General features: G+C 42.1%; 1 protein-coding gene across 1 annotated transcript in view; it reads left to right on the forward strand.

The window, feature by feature from the left end:
- LOC137551286 (vomeronasal type-2 receptor 26-like) overlaps positions 1-3,025 on the forward strand; it is a 62,810-nt gene extending 59,785 nt beyond the window's left edge. The window contains exon 5 of the mRNA XM_068271336.1: positions 2,121-3,025. Within this exon, the coding sequence (XP_068127437.1) occupies positions 2,121-3,025 (905 nt within the window). The remainder of the gene's footprint in view (positions 1-2,120) is intronic.
- Positions 3,026-19,241: the final 16,216 nt, after the last annotated feature.

Below are 19,241 nucleotides of genomic sequence, written 5' to 3' on the forward strand. Positions count from 1 at the left end.
GCATGGCCTGGCAGACTCCCTCAACCATAATGTAGTCACCACATATACAGACAAAATACAAATAGTATCAACCAGAGTCATTGCATATATTACAAATGATGTAGTCAATATGCAATATAAATATGATATTCAGGGATGAGCAGAAACGATGCCAGTGCGAATTTACGCATCGTAGTTTGCATCTATGCATCGTAGTTTGTAGGTGAAGTTGCAGAACTACGCTTACGAATTTACGCGTAGCGAAGTACCGCTACGCGTAGCTTACGCTTACTATGCGTAGTTAACATGTGTATTGCGTAGTGAACTACGTATACATTACTTGCGTCTATTTTTACGATTGTATGCATACAAATTTACGCATTGGAAAGGGGAATGTACGCATAGAAGAGTTCACGGGATAAGCAGCTAAAGAGGAATTAATGCGTAAAATTTTCTGCATACAGGCATAAGCATCTGTATACAATACGCTTCGCACTAGGCGTAATTGCGTATTTTCACGCGTATTCTACGAAATGCATACGAATCGAATATTTGATTTCGAAGCCGCAGTTTGGCGAAGTGTAATTGCGTAAAACTACGCGTAGTTCCAGCGTAGCAAAGTTGGCTGACTACGACCATCCCTGAATTGATATTGATGCTAAAAAATTATGTATATGTATATATATGTATACTATATAACCGATTTGGATAAAAAAAATGGGTGGCAAAAGGAGCTGAGCAATACAAAAGATTATAGTGTATAAATACATATAAAACCCCAAATGTACCATATTGATCAGGAAAATGAATATGGTCCCGACCATCATTAGATGTCAGAAAAATTGTAGCCGCATTTAATTAATGTATGTGGTACATTCATTGGGGTATTCATACAATCGAGGTTGATCTAATCACAATGCCACCAAATATACCGCAGTATATAATAAAGTGCAAATAGAAAACTATCATATATTTGATCTCACCTGGCACAAAATAAAAAGTGCAAAAAGTGCAAGTGCAATAAATATAGAAAGTGCTGTTGCATAATATAATGCTATCATTTTGGCATCAGCAGATGTGACTATAAGGTGCTAGTGCTTATAGTAAAATTGTAAAGGTAGATTCCACCACTGTCTAACAAATAAAACCCAAGGGTGCAAGAAAGTGAAGTGAAGTTAAAAGAAACCAAATGCCAAAAGCAAAAACCCGCAAACAATGTGAAGTGTAACAACCAATAAATCACCAGTAAGAAGTAAATACACCGTGCAAGCAGCAGTAGTAATGGAGAAGATGTCCAGAGGAGACATAAATATCAGCGCAAAAGAGTTAAAGAGGACCTCCAGTGAAAATAATGTAATAAAAAAAGTGCTTCATTTTTACAATAATTATGTATAAATTATTTAGTCAATGTTTGCCCATTGTAAAAGCTTTCCTCTCCCTGATTTACAATCAGACATTTATCACATGGTGACATTTTTACTGCTGGCAGGTGATGTCACTGGAAGTAGCTGCTGCTTCCTTTTTTTAGCAGCTGGAAACAGCTATACCCCACAATGCAATGAGTTTCACAGACAGGAAACTGCCAAGACCATGGTCCTCACAGTTTCCTGTGGCAGGGGTTTCACCACAATATCAGCCATACAGAGCTCCCTGATGATTTGTTTGTGAAAAGAAATAGATTTCTCATGTAAAAGGGGTATCAGCTACTGATTGGGATGAAGATCAATTCTTGGTTATGGTTTCTCTTTAAGATATTGCTGTTCGGTATCCAAGGTCATTTCTTGCCCACTATGGTGGAGGGGTCGAATCCGGCAGGCCACGCTGCGCTACTGTGTGGCCCAACTAGTTTTGCCGGAAGCTGCGTCAGTGGCTGATGTGCGTATATGTGTGTGTGTGTGTGTGTGTGTGTGTGTGTGTGTGTGTGTGTGCCTGTGTGCTTCTGCATGTGTGTGTGGGGTGTGTGTGTGTGTGTGTGTGTGTGTGTGTGTGTGTGTGTGTGTGTGTGTGTGTGTGTGTGTGTGTGTGTGTGTGAGTGTGTGTGTGTGTGTGTGTGTGTGTGTGTGTGTGTGTGTGCCTGTGTGCTTCTGCATGTGTGTGTGGGTGTGTGTGTTTAAATCACCTTTACTTTTTTTTTTTTTTAGACAGTGAGAGTTGCCAGGCATGTCTGGATGATGATTGGCCAAATGAAGCAAAAAATGTATGTGTTCCCAAACCTCAGGAATTTCTATCCTTTCAAGACAATGTGGCCATATTGTTTATTGTAAATTACCTAGTATTTTCTGTGGTATCAGTTTTGATAACTGGACTATTTGTTGTTTTCCGGGACACTCCCATAGTCACTGCTAACAATCGCAGCCTCAGTTTTGTTATTCTCCTGTGCCTTGTGCTGAGTATATCAAGCATATTTATTTTTCTTAGTCGTCCAGTGGATATGACCTGCTTGCTACGCCAAGTGTATTTTGGGATCTCTTTCACTATTGTTCTATCATCAGTCTTGGCCAAGACTATCATGGTTTGCATTGCCTTCAAAGCCACCAAACCCGAATCTGTCTGGAAGAAGTGTTTGGGAGTCAAATTTCCAATTACAGTGGTGTTAGTCTGCTCATCTGTTCAGGTGATCACTGGAATTACTTGGCTGTCAGTTTCTCCTCCATTTGTGGAGTACGACATGCACTCTTTTCCTGGGAAGACCATCGTTCAGTGTAATGAAGGCTCTGTTCTGGCTTTTTATATTATGTTGGGTTACATGGGACTTCTGGCTGCAGTGAGCTTTGTTCTGGCCTTCATGGTGAGGACATTACCTGACATATTTAATGAGGCCAAATACATCACCTTCAGCATGCTGGTGTTCTGCAGCGTGTGGATTGGTGCCATCCCGGCATACCTGAGCAGTAAGGGGAAACAAATGGTCATTGTGGAGATATTTGCTATACTGGCCTCAAGTATTGGAATATTAGGATGTATTTTTATCCCTAAATGCTACAAAATATTGCTGAGGCCTGCAATGAATCACAAAAGACATTTATTATATAAGCACTCTTTGTAGGTTAAGAAATTGCTCTTAACTATGTTCTTTAACCTCAGTGGTAGTGCATTTCTGTCTGAAATTAGGAGTCAAAAGCAGTACATCTTTTTCAACAATTTTAGGCCTCCAATTCCTAAGTCATAACGCATCAAAATATGTCAGAATAAAAGCCTGATAGATATTCTGCAGATAAATAAAATACTAGAACTCCAATCTGTTGAATTAATTACATTTATGAATAAACTGAAAAAAAAATGCTAAAACTGTACAAATAGTGCAGGCAGAGAGTAGTCAAAATCCAGGCAGAGGTCAGTGCAGGCGGCAGGCAGAAAGCAGACAAAATCCAGGCAAAGGTTGGTGCAGGTGGCAGGCAGAGAGTAGTCAAAATCCAGGCAGAGGTTGGTGCAGGTGGCAGGCAGAGAGTAGTCAAATTCCAGGCAGAGGTCAGTGCAGATGGCAGGCAGATAATAGACAAAATCCAGGCAGAGGTTGGTGCAGGCAGCAGGCAGAGAGTAGACTAAATCCAGGCAGAGGTTGGTGCAGGTGGTAGACAGATGGCAGGTTACCAATTGTACAAAGATTGAGAACCCTACCAATAACAGTGTAAGAATGGCTGCAGTTTACATTTTCCCAGTGAAATTTGTATTTGTCTTCACCCACTTATGGCCCGGCGTTGCCTGCTTATGTATTTGGCTGATGTTGACTTTGCCCACTTTTTCTAACACTAATACAGAATTAATCAATGACCATCAAGGGTGCTCGGATAACCCTTTTCAAAATCTAAATTGATATCTGGGTATCCGGATCCGGACCGGATATCTGAATCCGAACGTTCAGATATCCGCGTACCTGCGGATATCCGAATGCATTATCCGGGATATCTGTGCGGATTCGGATGTCTGCATAGAAAATTGGAAGTGGCCTTTAAATTACATTTAAAATGGTGTTTTTTTTAGGGTAAATGAGGCATGTAGCATCATGTTTTTTTTAAATGGAAACACTAATTGATAATGTGGGGACTTAAAATCCCCCCCCCTAAAAAAATGGCTGTCAATTAATATCAGGACTAGATTCCAGACAGCAGTCGTGCAGCCCACATTGTGTCCAAAGTCCAACAGCACAACTGGGACATGGCAGTTTTCAGCCCAGACACCTCCCAAAAATTACGCAGCAATTGTGTTTTGGGTAAAATATAGGTGGTATCAGCACAGCAGCAGTGGCCTGTGACACCCTTGCGGTGGGAGCAGCAAAGGCAGCAGAAGCAGGGCAATGCAGCAGGTGTAACGTCTGCCAGGAGCATGCCGGACGTGGCACTTGGCACGTGGCATTTGGCACTTTGCACTTGGCACTTTGCATTTGGCACTTGGCACTTTGCATTTGACACTTTGAACTTGGCCCTTTGCACTTTGCATTTGGCACTTGGCACTTTGTGCTTTGCATTTGGCACTTGACACTTGGCACTTTGCATTTGGCACTTGGCATTTGGCATTTGGCACTTGGCACTTTGCATTTGGCACTTTGCAAGTGCAAAGTTCCAAGTGCCGAGTGCAAAGTGCCAAATGCAAAGTGCCAAATGCCAAGTGCCAAATGCAAAGTGCAAAATGCAAAGTGCCAAGTGCCAAGCTCCAAGCGCCAAGTGCCAAATGCAAAGTGCAAAATGCAAAGTGCCAAATGCCAAGTGCCAAGTGCCAAGTGCAAAATGCAAAGTGCCAAATGCAAAGTGCCAAATGCAAAGTGCCAAGTGCCAAGCGCCAAGTGCCAAATGCAAAGTGCAAAATGCAAAGTGCCAAGCTCCAAGCGCCAACTGCCAAGTGCCAAGTGCCAAGCGCCAAGTGCCAAACGCCAAATGCAAAGTGCCAAGTGCCAAGCTCCAAGTGCCAAATGCAAAGTGCCAAGTTCAAAGTGCCAAATGCAAAGTGCAAAGTGCCAAGTGCAAAGTGCCAAGTGCCAAGTGCCAAATGCAAAGTGCCAAGTGCAAAGTGCCAAATGCAAAGTGCCAAATGCAAAGTGCCAAGTGCCAAATGCCAAGTGCCAAGTGCAAAGTGCCAAATGCAAAGTGCCAAATGCAAAGTGCCAAATGCAAAGTGCCAAGTGCCAAATGCCAAGTGCCAAGTGCAAAGTGCCAAATGCAAAGTGCCAAATGCAAAGTGCCAAGTGCAAAGTGCCAAATGCAAAGTGCCAAATGCAAAGTGCCAAATGCCAAGTGCCAAATGCAAAGCGCCAAATGCAAAGTGCCAAGTGCCAAGCTCCAAGTGCCAAGTGCCAAGTGCCAAATGCAAAGTGCAAAATGCAAAGTGCTACATGCAAAGTGCCAAGCTCCAAGCACCAACTGCCAATCGCCAACTGCCAAGTGCAAAGTGCCACGTGCCAAGCTCCAAGCGCCAAGTGCCAAACGCCAAGTGCCAAATGCAAAGTGCCAACTGCAAAGTGCCAAATGCAAAGTGCAAAGTGCAAAGTGCCAAATGCAAAGTGCAAAGTGTCAAATGCAAAGTGCCAAGTGCCAAATGTAAAGTGCCAAGCGCCAAGTGCCAAATGCAAAGTGCCAAGTCCAAAGTGCCAAATGCAAAGTGCAAAGTGCCAAATGCCAAGTGCCAAGTGCAAATTGCCAAGTGCAAAGGGCCAAATGCAAAGTGCCAAATGCAAAGTGCCAAGTGCAAAGTGCCAAATGCAAAGTGCAAAGTGCCAAATGCCATGTGACAAGTGCCATGTGCTGAGTGACAGTCAGACATCAGAGAAGAAGACACTAGTGCACACTAACTGTCACACTGGCACTGCTCAGCAGCACAGCAGTTCTGTAGTAAGCTAACACAGTAGTACTACTACTCTAACAACTAACTAGCACTGACTGCAGTACTACAGTACTAACTACACATTAACACAGTAATCCTATTCCCTAACCTAACCTACACTGTAGCTAAAGCTAGCAGGCCAGCAGGCAGCAGTTGGCCTGGTCTGTGCACAGCACACACAGAGACACATAGCAGCTGCAGCAGCCCTGCAGCACACACTCTGACTGTCACTGAATGAAATCAAGCTAGCTACCTAATTAAAAATACAATAGTGTAGCAGTGATAGTGAAGGCGTTAATCACTGAACAGCTTTAGGTTTATCACTGTATACAGCACTTGCTAGGCCAGCAGCACTGGAGCATGTCTCTCAGTGAGCAGTGACAAGCAAGGACAATATTTCTCATCATGGCAGCCCTCCTTATTATACAGGGGTGCCTGGCCAGGGTTCCTTTCTGTGATTGGGTGCTAGGGCTTAGGCTGGGAGCCCTGTGATTGGCTCAATGAGGTCAGGTGGGGCTGGCCAGGGCTCCCTTCTGTGATTGGTTGCTAGGGCTTCTGCTGGGAGCCCTCTGATTGGCTCAATTATGTAATCTCCTTAGTTACAGTATTCGGATTTGGATAATTTGTATTTGTCTCCGCCTACTTTTTGGTAATGGGAATAAAAAGTATCCTATATGTTATTCCAGGTAATGCAATTGTGTAATGTGTGTGCCAACTTTGTAACTCTGTTCAGCCATTTTTGGGTGATCGAGTAAAAAACGTCCAAACATCCGAAATCTCCCATTTATAATATTAGTAGAATATATAGTATGTATATATATATATATATATATATATATATATATTCCCCTGTGAGCGTGCATAACCACGCCCACCTCTAGCACAGTTAAGCATATAAATTAGCGGTGCTCATAGTTCAGTTAGTAGCTAGTAGAAGGTGAGGTGTTTTTAATTTCATTTCTCCCATTTAGCTGACCTCCGGGCTTTTGGTATGGTTCCCACTAGAATGCTGATAAAAACTAGCATTATATATATATATATATATATATATATATATATATATATATATATATATATATATATATATATATATATATATACATACTGTGTAGCCTACTAATATTATAAATGGGAAAGCTCGGATTTTTGGGATGTTTGGATGTTAGTTACTCGGTCACGCAAAAATGGCTGAATGTTTTTCAATAAAATTTGGCAAACACATGGAAAATTACCTGGAATAACATATAGGCTACTTTTTATTCCCATAACCAAAAAGTGGGCGGAGACAAATACAAATTTCACTGGGAAAATGTAAACTGCAGCTATTCATACACTGTTAACGGTAGGGTTCTCAAACTTTGCACAATTGGTCACTGGGTGACTAGTATTAATATTCAGAAATGTGGGTGGAGCCTATACAAGCCAATCAAACTTCACCTATTGCTTTTCAAGGGGAATATTTACATTGCTGGCATTTTTGCACGGTTAATGACACAAGCCTCAAATTTGGTACAGTTGATCATTGGGTGACTGGGGTTGCAATTCAGAAAAGGGGTGGAGCCACAAACACTTCATCAGATTTATTTTAACTGGTTCAGCACCGCAGTCTGGAAAACCTCATGCATCCGAGCAACGGTCACCTCCCATTCATTCGCCAATAACTTTATCACTACTTATCACAATTAATTGATCTATATCTTGTTTTTTCCGCCACTAATTAGGCTTTCTTTGGGTAGAACATTTTGCTAAGAATTATTTTTTTCTAAATCCATTTTAACAGGAAGCTTAAGAAAGAAATGAAAAAAATTCATTATTTCTCAGTTTTTGGCCATTATAGTTTGAAATCAATATATGCTACTGTAATTAAAACTCATGTATTTTATTTGTCCATCTGTCCTGGTTATTACACCATTTAAATGACGTCCCTATCACAATTTATGGTGCCGATATTTTATTTAGAAATAAAGGTGCATTTTTTCAATTTGCGTCCATCACTATTTATAAGCTTATAATTTTAAATAATATAATAACATGCTCTCTTGACATGCATATTTAAAAATTTCAGACCCTTGGGTAACTATTTATGTTGTTTTTGCTTTTTTTTTAATTGTATTTTTTTCTTTTTTTTTTATAAAAAATGTATGTGGGTAATTTTTGGTGTGGGAGGGAAACTGCTATTTTTAAATGTAAAATAATAGAATTGTTTAATTAAAAATGTATGTGGGTGCAGTTTACAAGATGGCCACAGTAAAAAAAGTCCTGGATGCGAGCGATCTCGCATCCAGGAACTTAAAAGAAGAGGAGAAGTTTCCTGGGGGCAGAAATACCGCGCTCTCTGAATAGAAAGCGTCGTTTTTTCTGCGGCAAAGTTAGATCGGTGAATGGGAATTATATTCACTGATCGGGGGGCTATCGGCGGGCAGCAGGAGCGTCCAGACGAGTAAGTGGCAGGAGCGTCTGGACGAGTAAGCTCGTCCAGATAGGCCGAACTGGTTAATTTCAATGCATATTAGTAATGCCAAAGACTGCAAAGATCACAAACTTGGTCATTGAGTAATTAATTAATTGTGTGTTAGGGTTAGAAAAAGTGACTGGGCAACAATGGGTCATCAGTGGGCGGAGACAAATACAAATTCCACTGGGAAAATGTAAACTGCAGCCATTCTTGTTAATGGTAGGGTTCTCAAACTTTGCACAATTGGTCACTGGGTGACTGGGATTATTATTCAGAAAAGTGGGTGGAGCCTACAAAAGCCAATCAAAATTCATCTTTTGATTTTCAAGGGGAATATGTAATTGCTGCCATTCTTGCACTGTTAATGGCACAAGCCTCAAACCTGGTACAGTTTGTCGTCAGGTGACTGGGGTTGAAATTGAGAAAGGGAGGGGGGTGGAGCCACAAACAGCCAACCAATCAGATTTGTTTCATTCCAATTCCAAATATTGATGCCAAACACCGCAAAGCTCACAAACTTGGTCATTGAGTAATTGTGTGTTAGGGTTAGAAAAAGAGGCCGCAGCCAACACCAGCCAAATAAATACCCGGGCAACGCTGGGTCATCAGTGGTTGGAGACAAATAAAATTTCACTGGTAAAATGTAAACTGCAGCCATTAAAACTTTGCACAGTTGGTCACTGGGTGGCTGGAATTAATATTCAGAAAAGTGGGTGGCCTACATAAGCCAATCAAAATCCACCTATTGATTTTCAAGGGGAAAATTTAGTTGCTGCCGTTCTTGCACTGCTATTGGCACAAGCCTCAAACCTGGTACATTTGGTCATTGGGTGACTGGTGTTCAAATTCAGAAAAGGAGGTAAAGCCACAAACAATCAGAGCAGAGCCAACACCAACCAAATACATTCCCGAGCAACGCCGGGCCATCAGCTAGGATATATATATATATATATATATATATACATATATATATATATATATATATATATACATATATATATATATATATATATATATATATATATATATCCTAGCTGATGGCCCGGCGTTGCTCGGGAATGTATTTGGTTAAACAGCAAATAGTGGCGATCGGCTGTCATAGGCTGTAGCCTATGAGAGCCGATAGCTCTTCTGTGTCCCAAGGGGACAGCTGTGTTACACGGCTTTCCCCAGTACAGTGCTGCTGTGGATGGCAGCGCTGTACTATGTTAATAGATGGCGGTCTAACAGTCTCCAAGCAGCGATCGCCGCTGGTAGACTGAAGGCGGAGCCCAGCAAGCGGAGATGTGCGTGCATTGGCATGCGCAATCTCCTGCAAAAGCCAGCCCCAGGACTTGACGCCAATTGGCGTTAGGCGGTCCTGGGTCTGCCGCCGCGGTCACACCCATTGGTGTGACGCGGTCTTTAGATAGTTAATAGGTAAAAGTCCTTCTTTAAAAACCTGTGCATTAATAGTAAAACAAAGATAAGTAAAATGTACAGTGGTTTTGTTCAGCGTCCTATTTGTGTTGATTTCATTTATTATATTTTACTTTTTCAGTTATGTTGTCGACTGTAAATTTATCTCCTTTGTCTTCATGCTATGACTGTCCCATTCTACATGATATAATCCCCTCTGCAGACAGGCAAAGGCTGTCACTGGCACTCCTGTCAGCAGACTGCAGCACAGCATCCTCTGTACAATGGTATTAGAGAGGAATCGAGACAAAGATACTGAAACCTCTATGATTCAAGAATTTCGAGACTTCTCCAGCAGTTTGCTCTCCATAGTATTCTGGCTGCTGATCCTGTGTGTCTCTCCGGCCTCATCTAAGCTGCAGAGCTCTGCTGAGCAGTGTCATCTCTCCATGAAAAATTACACATTTGAGTATAAATATTCCCAGAATGGTGATATCATTATTGGGGGGATTTTCACTGTAAACACTGGTGTGTCAGAGTGGTACAGTGGTAAACTCACTGAATATATATTCCCAAATAATATGTGTTCTGCGTAAGTCATACTTGTTACAGATGTGCTTATTTTTTTTATTATTATTATTATTATTATTGTTTTTTGTTATTATTATTATTTCTAGGAAGCAAAATAAGTAACATATCTAGTGACTAAGTAATCAAAATTGCAAGCAATTACAAAAAAAAATCTTCTTCTATACATCTCGAGTTCTTTAAAGGGAACCAGAGATGTTGGGGGAAGGCTTTTATACATACCTGGGGCTTCCTCCAGCCCCATACGCACGGATCTCTCCCACACCGCCGTCCTCTGCTGCCTGGATCCACCGGTACCGGGTCCCATCATTACCACCAGTCGGCCGGCAGACGCGGCCAATTGTCCGCATCACACGGGGCTCCCTCCATATACGTACGCGTGAGGCTGCCTACTGTGCAGCCGCATGCGTACGGGTATGGAGGGAGACCCTGTGATGCGGACAATTGGCCGCGTCTGCCGGAAGTGACGGGACCCGGGACCGCCGATACAGGAAGCGGAGGATGGCGGCGTGGGAGCGATCCAGGCTTATGGGGCTGGAAGAAGCCCCAGGTATGTATAAAAGCTTTTTCTATTTTTTATGTACGTTCCTCTCTGGTTCCCTTTAAAGAGACTCAGAGACTAAATAGGAGAATAGATTGATACATACCTGCGGTTTCTTCTAGCCCCATCCACACGGATCACTCCAGCGCCGCTGTCCTCAGCCTTTTCTATCGCCAGTACCGAGTCCCGTAACTTTAGCAAGTCGCGGCCAGTTTTACGCATGCGAAGTGACTCCCTCTGTCTCTCCGGCGCCTGCCTTATGCATGCACCTGCGCAGTATGGAGGAAGTGCACTGCACTTGCGTCGACTGGCCCTGACTGGCCAAAGTTACGGGACCCGGTACTGGCGACAGAGAACGCTGAGGATGGCGACGTGGGTGCGATCCATGCGGATGGGGCTGGAGGAAGCATGGGGTATGTACAAATCTAGTATCTTATTTCATCTCTGAGTCTCCTCCTTGGCGGTTACCCCAAGTCAGGCTCGGGTCAGAAATCTGTAGCTCAGAGTGGTAATCCCAAGTTGGATCCATGAAAGGTGTGTAATGTGCAGGGCTGTCACAGATCTATCTAGCAGTATGATTTTTGGGAGTCAAAAAGTTTGTGAAAAAATTGCACCGCTGTTAAATAATACAATATGGAAAAAATCATACCGTCAGGGAAATTAAGCCATATTTAACCTTTTTCCCCTCTCCTCCCCGCTTCTTGCTCTGCCCAACTTGAGTAAAGTTAGAAAACAAAAAGTGTGTCCCAAATAAAATAAAATTGACGCTCAGCAGCAGAAGTTCTTGTATCTTAAAAAAGTCTGAAATATAAATTTGCCCTTTTTTTGCATCCAATGGTAAGGATTGCCCTTTGACTTGCAAATATGCTGCATGATTAGGTCAGGGCTCTTTCACGCGTTTTCTACGGTTTGACGCAAAGTCAATACTTTGCGTTAACCAAGGTAAGATGAAAGTCCATAGACTTTCATTTTACTTTCACATGCGACGCTGCGTTTTGGTGCATTGCGGTTGGACGCACACTGGAGCTTTTAATCGTCGGTTGCCGGGGTTTTCCCGTCGGGTGAATTAATAGCTACTGCCGCTGACTGCGTCGCACTGCATCATCCCGACGACATGCCACAGGCCATAATGCATGCAGGAGAAAGGCTCCTGTGTTGTTAGATGTGAAAGAGCCCTAAACATGCAAAGATTTCGTGTCTCATTTTCAGCACATATAGGGGAACAAAAACCCTAAGGCCACGTTCACCGTGAGATGTTGCATTATGTGCCCTGTATAACAGGAACCCAACGGAATGAAAAAAGGCATACTGCACCTTACAGCCTGTTTGCATTGTATACAGTGAAGCATATAGTTAATTAAAAGTATATTTTACTGTACCTGATAATAGGCCCACTTAAAGGTAACACATTTCATGCAGTGCATTACCATATTTCCATACTGAGAGCATTGGGGTAGTGCTGTGTGACAAGCAGCATTACAAAGCAGCTGTTATGCCACACCACAGCACAACACTGTGAACAAGGCAAAAATTGCTGTAAAATCCCGTTTATAAATACAAAACAGGATGTCCATGGTTTAAAATGTTTTATCACATAAGTACACCTGACCTGAAATGGATATGGAGGCTGCCATATTTATTTCCTTTTAACCTCTTAAGAACTAGGTTAATTGAAATCTACGCCCTGTTTTGATGGTTACCTGGCTGGCAGGGCATAGATTTCAATTACCTCCGCAGTGCGCATCCGCCGTTTCTGTAGCTACCGCTGATCTCGCCGCTGAATCCCTGCCGTGTCCCCTTCGCAGCTCACTTGCCCTGTCTGCCATTATGACGGCAGAGCCCTATGAGCCGGTCTGGAGCTGATTTTGTTGGCTCCTGGCCATGTCTATCAATGTAAGCAACTCCCATAGGTTTACATTGATAGACACGGTCAGGAGCCAATGAAAGCGGCTCCTGACTGGCTCACATGACTCTGCCGTCATAGAGACAGCAGAGTGTATGTCCTCGGGCTCCCAGCGTTGATGGCGGTTGCGGCGGGTATGTGTGGCGATTCATCTGAATTTCCCCGTTATTGTACCAGGGGTCTCTGGTCTCTAAGGGGGCAGAGACTGCTGGTACTTAAAGAGGAACTGTAATGATCAGTAACAGCTCTAACAGCACGAAAATCAGTACTTTATTCAGAGTGTGATCACACGTGTATTCAGTGCACAGTAACACAGGAGTACTCCTATGTGATAGCCCTTAGCTGTAGGAACTATCACTAGGTAGAGTGGTCATACAGGCAATATCAGTAACAAAGAGGTCAGGAGGCAGTACAAAGTCGTCAGGCAAAAGCGTAGTCAATAGAACAGGAAAAGGTCGGTAACAGATCAGATGAGCGAAGGTACAGAATCAGGAGGCAATATCTGAGTCAGGGTCGGCAACAATCAGATAGGCAGAGTACAGAATCGAGAGGCAGAGAGCAGAGTCAAGGGTTCAGGCAAGAGTCATACACAGATAATCAATACAATGATAATGATAATTATTTTTTACAAGCATCAATAATTCCTAACTATGTGTGAATCCCCGGGGTCCTGCCGCCTCAAACACACTGGGAACTGACTAAGGTCTGAGAGCTTAACTGTAAAGTATCAGCAACAGCAGACAATGAGCTACTGAAGGCTCGGGTCTTAAATACAGACAGGTAATCCCGCAGTTCTGCCCAGCACACTTCAGCCAATCAGGAGCGGTGATTGGTCCTGCCATGTCAGCTGACCGGCTGGTCAGCTGACCCGTCTCCTCAAAGCATAAAGGTCCTGTCGCCTGGCGCGCGCGTGCGCTGCTCTACTGAGATGTATCCTGGAGAGACCTGTCCTGCCTGACGGAAATGAATGAGAAGATTCGGCGAGATCCGCGGTCGCGTCAGACGCGGAAGCGGCAGCCTCACCGCTCCCTTCTGCAGAGGTAACTACCAAACTCCTAACAGGAACTGTCGCAAAAATTTTAAAATTTAAAACACATACAAATAAGAAGTACATTTCTCCCAGAGTAAAATGAGCCATAAATGACTTCTCTCCTATGTTGTTGTCACTCACAGTAGGTAGTAGAAATCTGACATTACCGACAGGTTTTGGGCTAGTCCATCTCTCCACAGGGGATTCTCACCATGGTCTTTATTCTTTATAAAGACATTCTCTGAAAAAGATTTATACAAATTTGCTGACCAGCCTCCTGTCCCTGCTTGCTGCACACTTTTTTGGCAGTTGGACGGAGCAACTGCCATTCATTAAGTGCTTTCAAAAATAAAGAAAACCCTTAGAACCCCTCTATGAGAAGATGGGCTAGTCCAAAATCTGTCGGTAATGACAGATTTCTACTTCTTATTGTAAGTGAGAGGAACATAGGAGAAAAGTAATCTATGGCTCATTTTACTCTGGGAGAAATGTACTTCTTATTTGTATGTGTTGTAAATTTTACGATTTTCGCAACAGTTCCTCTTTAAGTGAATACCAGTTACCTGTCATCCTCATGATTTGTTTGGCAATAGTAGTGTCTGAATCACACATCTAAAATGAACATGCAACTAATCCAGTCAGACTTCAGTCAGAAACACTTGAACTGCATGCTTGTTCAGGGTCTATGGCTAAACGTATTGGAGGCAGAGGATGAACAGAACAGTATGGCAGTTTGCATTAATTAAAATGAAAAAAATGTCAGTCTCCATATCTCTTTCAGTTCAGATGTGCTTTAAAGGACAATTTTCACACACACAAAAAAAAAATGAAATGGTTTTAATGTATGAGTTTGTTGTACATTGTTTCCATACTATAAATGTGTTTTTGCCCATATAGCTGTCACTTACAGTTGATAATAAACATTTGATAAATCTGACAGGTTTGGAACTAGTCCATCTCTTCATGGGTAATTCTCAATGTTTTGTTTATTCTTTTTAAGAAGGAAGTAAGAAGTAGTTTTTTTTTCCCCCATATATTTAGCTTCCTATGTTCGGCATATTGACTTAATTTTTTTACCAGTCATTTTTCACATTTAAATTTGTGCTTTTGCCTGACCTGAACCCTTCTTCTCAAAAAATAAAATTATTTTTTTAAATAATACACATTTTTGTGTAAATGAGAACTTTCTCAAAAATGTATTTTCTAATGTCAGCTGACTTCAATGCATTTGCTGAAACTGTGCTTTGGTGCGCATGTCCATACATGTCTGCACATATTCCCATCCCTGAAAAATATGGTTTCCGACAAACGTCACATCTCAGTTTTCTTCAAACCCAGAGAAGAATCATTGAGGGAAAAAAAACTACTAAAACCTCCAGATCCAACCCCTAAACACAAAGTAACTTTGTGTATGTATTCCAGTGTACTGAGGAGTGCATGTGTTTGTACATTGGCCCAATACCTGAAAACTAAACAAGTAAGCTGAAGTAATGATAGTAATTATACCTTGCTAATTCTTCCAAATCCACTGCCCTCCCAGTTAATCTTTTCCCACACACGCTGAAATTGTTAGAAGAAGCAAATTTTGACTCTACTTGGTGTAAATCTAAATTTAAATATCTTGGCATGTATCTTACCCCTCGATATTGCAACCTGTATGAGGCCAACTTTCCCTCTACTCTTTAGCTGATTTGCCAACTTTTAAAAAACTGGTCCTCATATAAGGTCTCTTGGCTAGGTAGGTAGATGTTTGGCTAGAAAATGACCATAATCTATTGTATTTATTTTGCGTGCTTCCTATTACTCTCAGGAAATGCTCTCTGTCAGGCCTGCTTTCTCAGCTGAACAGATTTGTTTGGAATAATAAACCGGCCAGGGTTCTCACGTAATATATAAACATTCGCTACAGGGTGGTGTGGGCCTTCCTAGTCTGTGGCACTACTATTTGGCAGCTAAATTGGGTCAGATATTGGATTGGGGCCTAGAATCTACACTTCCTCTATGTCTATGGTATCATTTTAAAGCGTCATCTATTTTCCCTTTTTACTTGCCCTCTTTAGTCACAGTGGTAACTGGTTGTGACATACGCGATGGACGTATGTCTCTCGATGGACGTATATCTTTTTTCAACCCAAATAACTGTGTAACTATGTAACATAGTTTCCCTTTCCCACAAAAACAGTAGTATCATCATTAGATAAACTTTGGATGTCTATAGCCCCTCAATTTGATTTGATATCCCCTCCTTCCTCTAGGTTATCCTTTTTGGGGAACCCTTAATTTTCCCCTGCTTTTAATAGTACTCAGGTATTCTCCTGGTTGAGAGAACGGGGGTTAACCTCAGCTAATAAATTTTGATTGGGAGGGAAATGTATTTCTTTTTCTGTGTTCAGATTTGGTAGAGATGCCCTCTTTAGTGAAACATTGCGGTATTGCCAACTTCGATATTTTTTTTCTTCCCAATTCCCTTCCACTCCCAATAATGAACTAAAAACATTTGAATCTCTTTATTTTGGGTCTTCTAGATGTAAGGGTCTCATTTCACTACTCTACGCTCTGCTTCTTGGACATAATCCTTATGAGAAGATGCTATATATAAGAGCTTGGGAACGTGAATTGGGAATTCAGATTTCATTATCAGACTGGTCAGTTTCATGGGGCTTAATTTCTAAGGTAGTAAAATCTAATATTAAAGGACTTACGAGGCCAAAATATAAAAAAAAAAAAAAGTAAAAAAAGTTAAGTACATGCATCTCTTTAAAAGTCACGGAGGACGCCATCCGCGCCCTCCGTGTCGTTCCACCAGGTCCCCGCTGCTCAATAGCCCCCCTGGCCGGTCTCTTGCCTCTGCCAATATGGCCGCCGGAGCTGACCATGGCTGCGCAGTCCGCACAGCCGCTAATGCGGCTGCGCAGCTCTAGGGCCCAACCCCCCGATCCACGCTACTGTAGCGTGGATCGGGGGGTTGGCCCGAGAGCTGCGCAGCCGCACTCGTGGCTGTGCGGACTGCGCAGCCGCGGCCAGCTCCGGCTGCCATATTGGCAGAGGCTGGAGAGCCCGACCCGGGCCGTGTGGTCGTGACCATCCGGGGGGGCTATTGAGCGGCGGGGACCTGGCAGAACGACACGGAGGGCGCGGATGGCATCCTCCTTGACTTTTAAAGAGATGCAGGTATTTAACTTTTTTAACTTTTTTTTTTATATTTTGGCCTCGTAAGCCTTTTAAAGACACAACTGTTAAGCTTCTTTTCCGATGGTACTACACCGCAGCCAAATTACATAAATTCTATCCTTCTGTGTCTTCTCACTGCTTTTGTGGATGTGGATCTGATGGCAGCACGCTTATACACATTTTTTAGGCATGCCCCGAGGCTTTTAAATTCTCGGATAAATGGAAATCTATGGCCCGCCAGGTTTTTGGATTTCTGATTTTTTTTGACAGTTTCTCAAGCTCTCTTATATATTACCAATGACAATGTACCTGGTATTCTTTGCATCCTGTATATATACAGGATCTTTTCAAAAAATTTGCATATTGTGATAAGGTTCATTATTTTCTGTAATGAACTGATAAACATTAGACTTTCATATATTTTAGATTCAAATACACACAACTGAAATAGTTCAAGCCTTTTATTGTTTTAATATTGATGATTTTGGCATACAGCTCACGAAAACCCAAAATTCCTATCTCAAAATATTAGCATATTTCATCCGACCAATAAAAGAAAAGTGTTTTTAAAACAAAAAAAAGTCAACCTTCAAATAATTATGTTCAGTTATGCACTCAATACTTGGTCGGCAATCCTTTTGCAGAAATTACTGCTTCAATGTGGCTTGGCATGGAGGCAATTAGCCTGTGGCACTGCTCAGGTGTTATGGAGGCCCAGGATGCTTCACTAGCAGCCATAAGCTCATCCAGAGTGTTGGGTCTTGCGTCTCTCAACTTTCTCTTCACAATATCCCACAGATTCTCTATGGGGTTCAGGTCAGGAGAGTTGGCAGGCCAATTGAGCACAGTAATACCATGCTCAGTAAACCATTTACCACTGGTTTTGGCACTGTGAGCAGGTGCCAGGTCATGCTGAAAAATGAAATCTTCATCTCCATAAAGCTTTTCAGCAGATGGAAGCATGAACCAACTTTTGAACCAGAAACAGCGGCAGAAGCGCCTGACCTGGGCTACAGAGAAGCAGCACTGGACTGTTGCTCAGTGGCCCAAAGTACTTTTTTCGGATGAAAGCAACTTTTACATGTCATTCGGAAATCAAGGTGCCAGAGTCTGGAGGAAGACTGGGGAGAGGGAAATGCCAAAATGCCTGAAGTCCAGTGTCAAGTATTCACAGTCAGTGATGGTCTGGGGTGCTATGTCAGCTGCTGGTGTTGTTCCACTGTGTTTTATCAAGGGCAGGGTCAATGCAGCTAGCTATCAGGAGATTTTGGAGCACTTCATGCTTCCATCTGCTGAAAAGCTTTATGGAGATGAAGATTTCATTTTTCAGCATGACCTGGCACCTGCTCACAGTGCCAAAACCACTGATAAATGGTTTACTGACCATGGTATTACTGTGCTCAATTGGCCTGCCAACTCTCCTGACCTGAACCCCATAGAGAATCTGTGAGATATTGTTAAGAGAAAGTTGAGAGACGCAAGACCCAACACTCTGGATGAGCTTAAGGCCGGTATCGAAGCATCCTGGGCCTCCATAACACCTGAGCAGTGCCACAGGCCAATTGCCTCCATGCCATGCCGCATTGAAGCAGTCATTTCTGCAAAAGGATTCCCGACCAAGTATTGAGTGCATAACTGAACATAATTATTTGAAGATTGACTTTTTTTGTTTTAAAAACACTTTTCTTTTATTGGTCGGATGAAATATGCTAATTTTTTGAGATAGGAATTTTGGGTTTTCATGAGCTGTATGCCAAAATCATCAATATTAAAACAATAAAAGGCTTGAACTACTTCAGTTGTGTGTATTTGAATCTAAAATATATGAAAGTCTAATGTTTATCAGTACATTACAGAAAATAATGAACTTTATCACAATATGCTAATTTTTTGAGAAGATCCTGTATATATGCTTCTCGCTGCTCAGTGGAGTATTGCCTTCAAATGGAAATCCTCTACCCTTGATATCTCTTTGGTTGCTCAGAGATTGAACATGATTATGTTAATGGATAGAATGTATTATTATAGTATAGAGAATCTAACTAAATTTGATCTTATCTGGGAAAACTGGAAACACTACACAATTATAATGGGCCTACATGATTATCTTATTATAGATATTTCACATCCCCTAGATTCTCTCTTTTTTATGTATTTTAAACCCTTCCTTGGTTATCAGGACCCATATTTGATGCTACTTGACGTGACATGGTTTGTCTTTTTTTGTAGTGTTTGTTTTTTCTTTTTGCTTTTCTTTTAAATACAGGTTCGGTGAGCTTACGGACTATATTGGACTTTACTGTATGTTTGAGATGATCCCTGGAATCTCAGAAGGGTGGTTTTAGTACCCATTTTCCAGGTG

The sequence above is a fragment of the Hyperolius riggenbachi genome, chromosome 1 (genome assembly GCF_040937935.1).
Source record: "Hyperolius riggenbachi isolate aHypRig1 chromosome 1, aHypRig1.pri, whole genome shotgun sequence".
NCBI lineage: Eukaryota > Metazoa > Chordata > Amphibia > Anura > Hyperoliidae > Hyperolius > Hyperolius riggenbachi.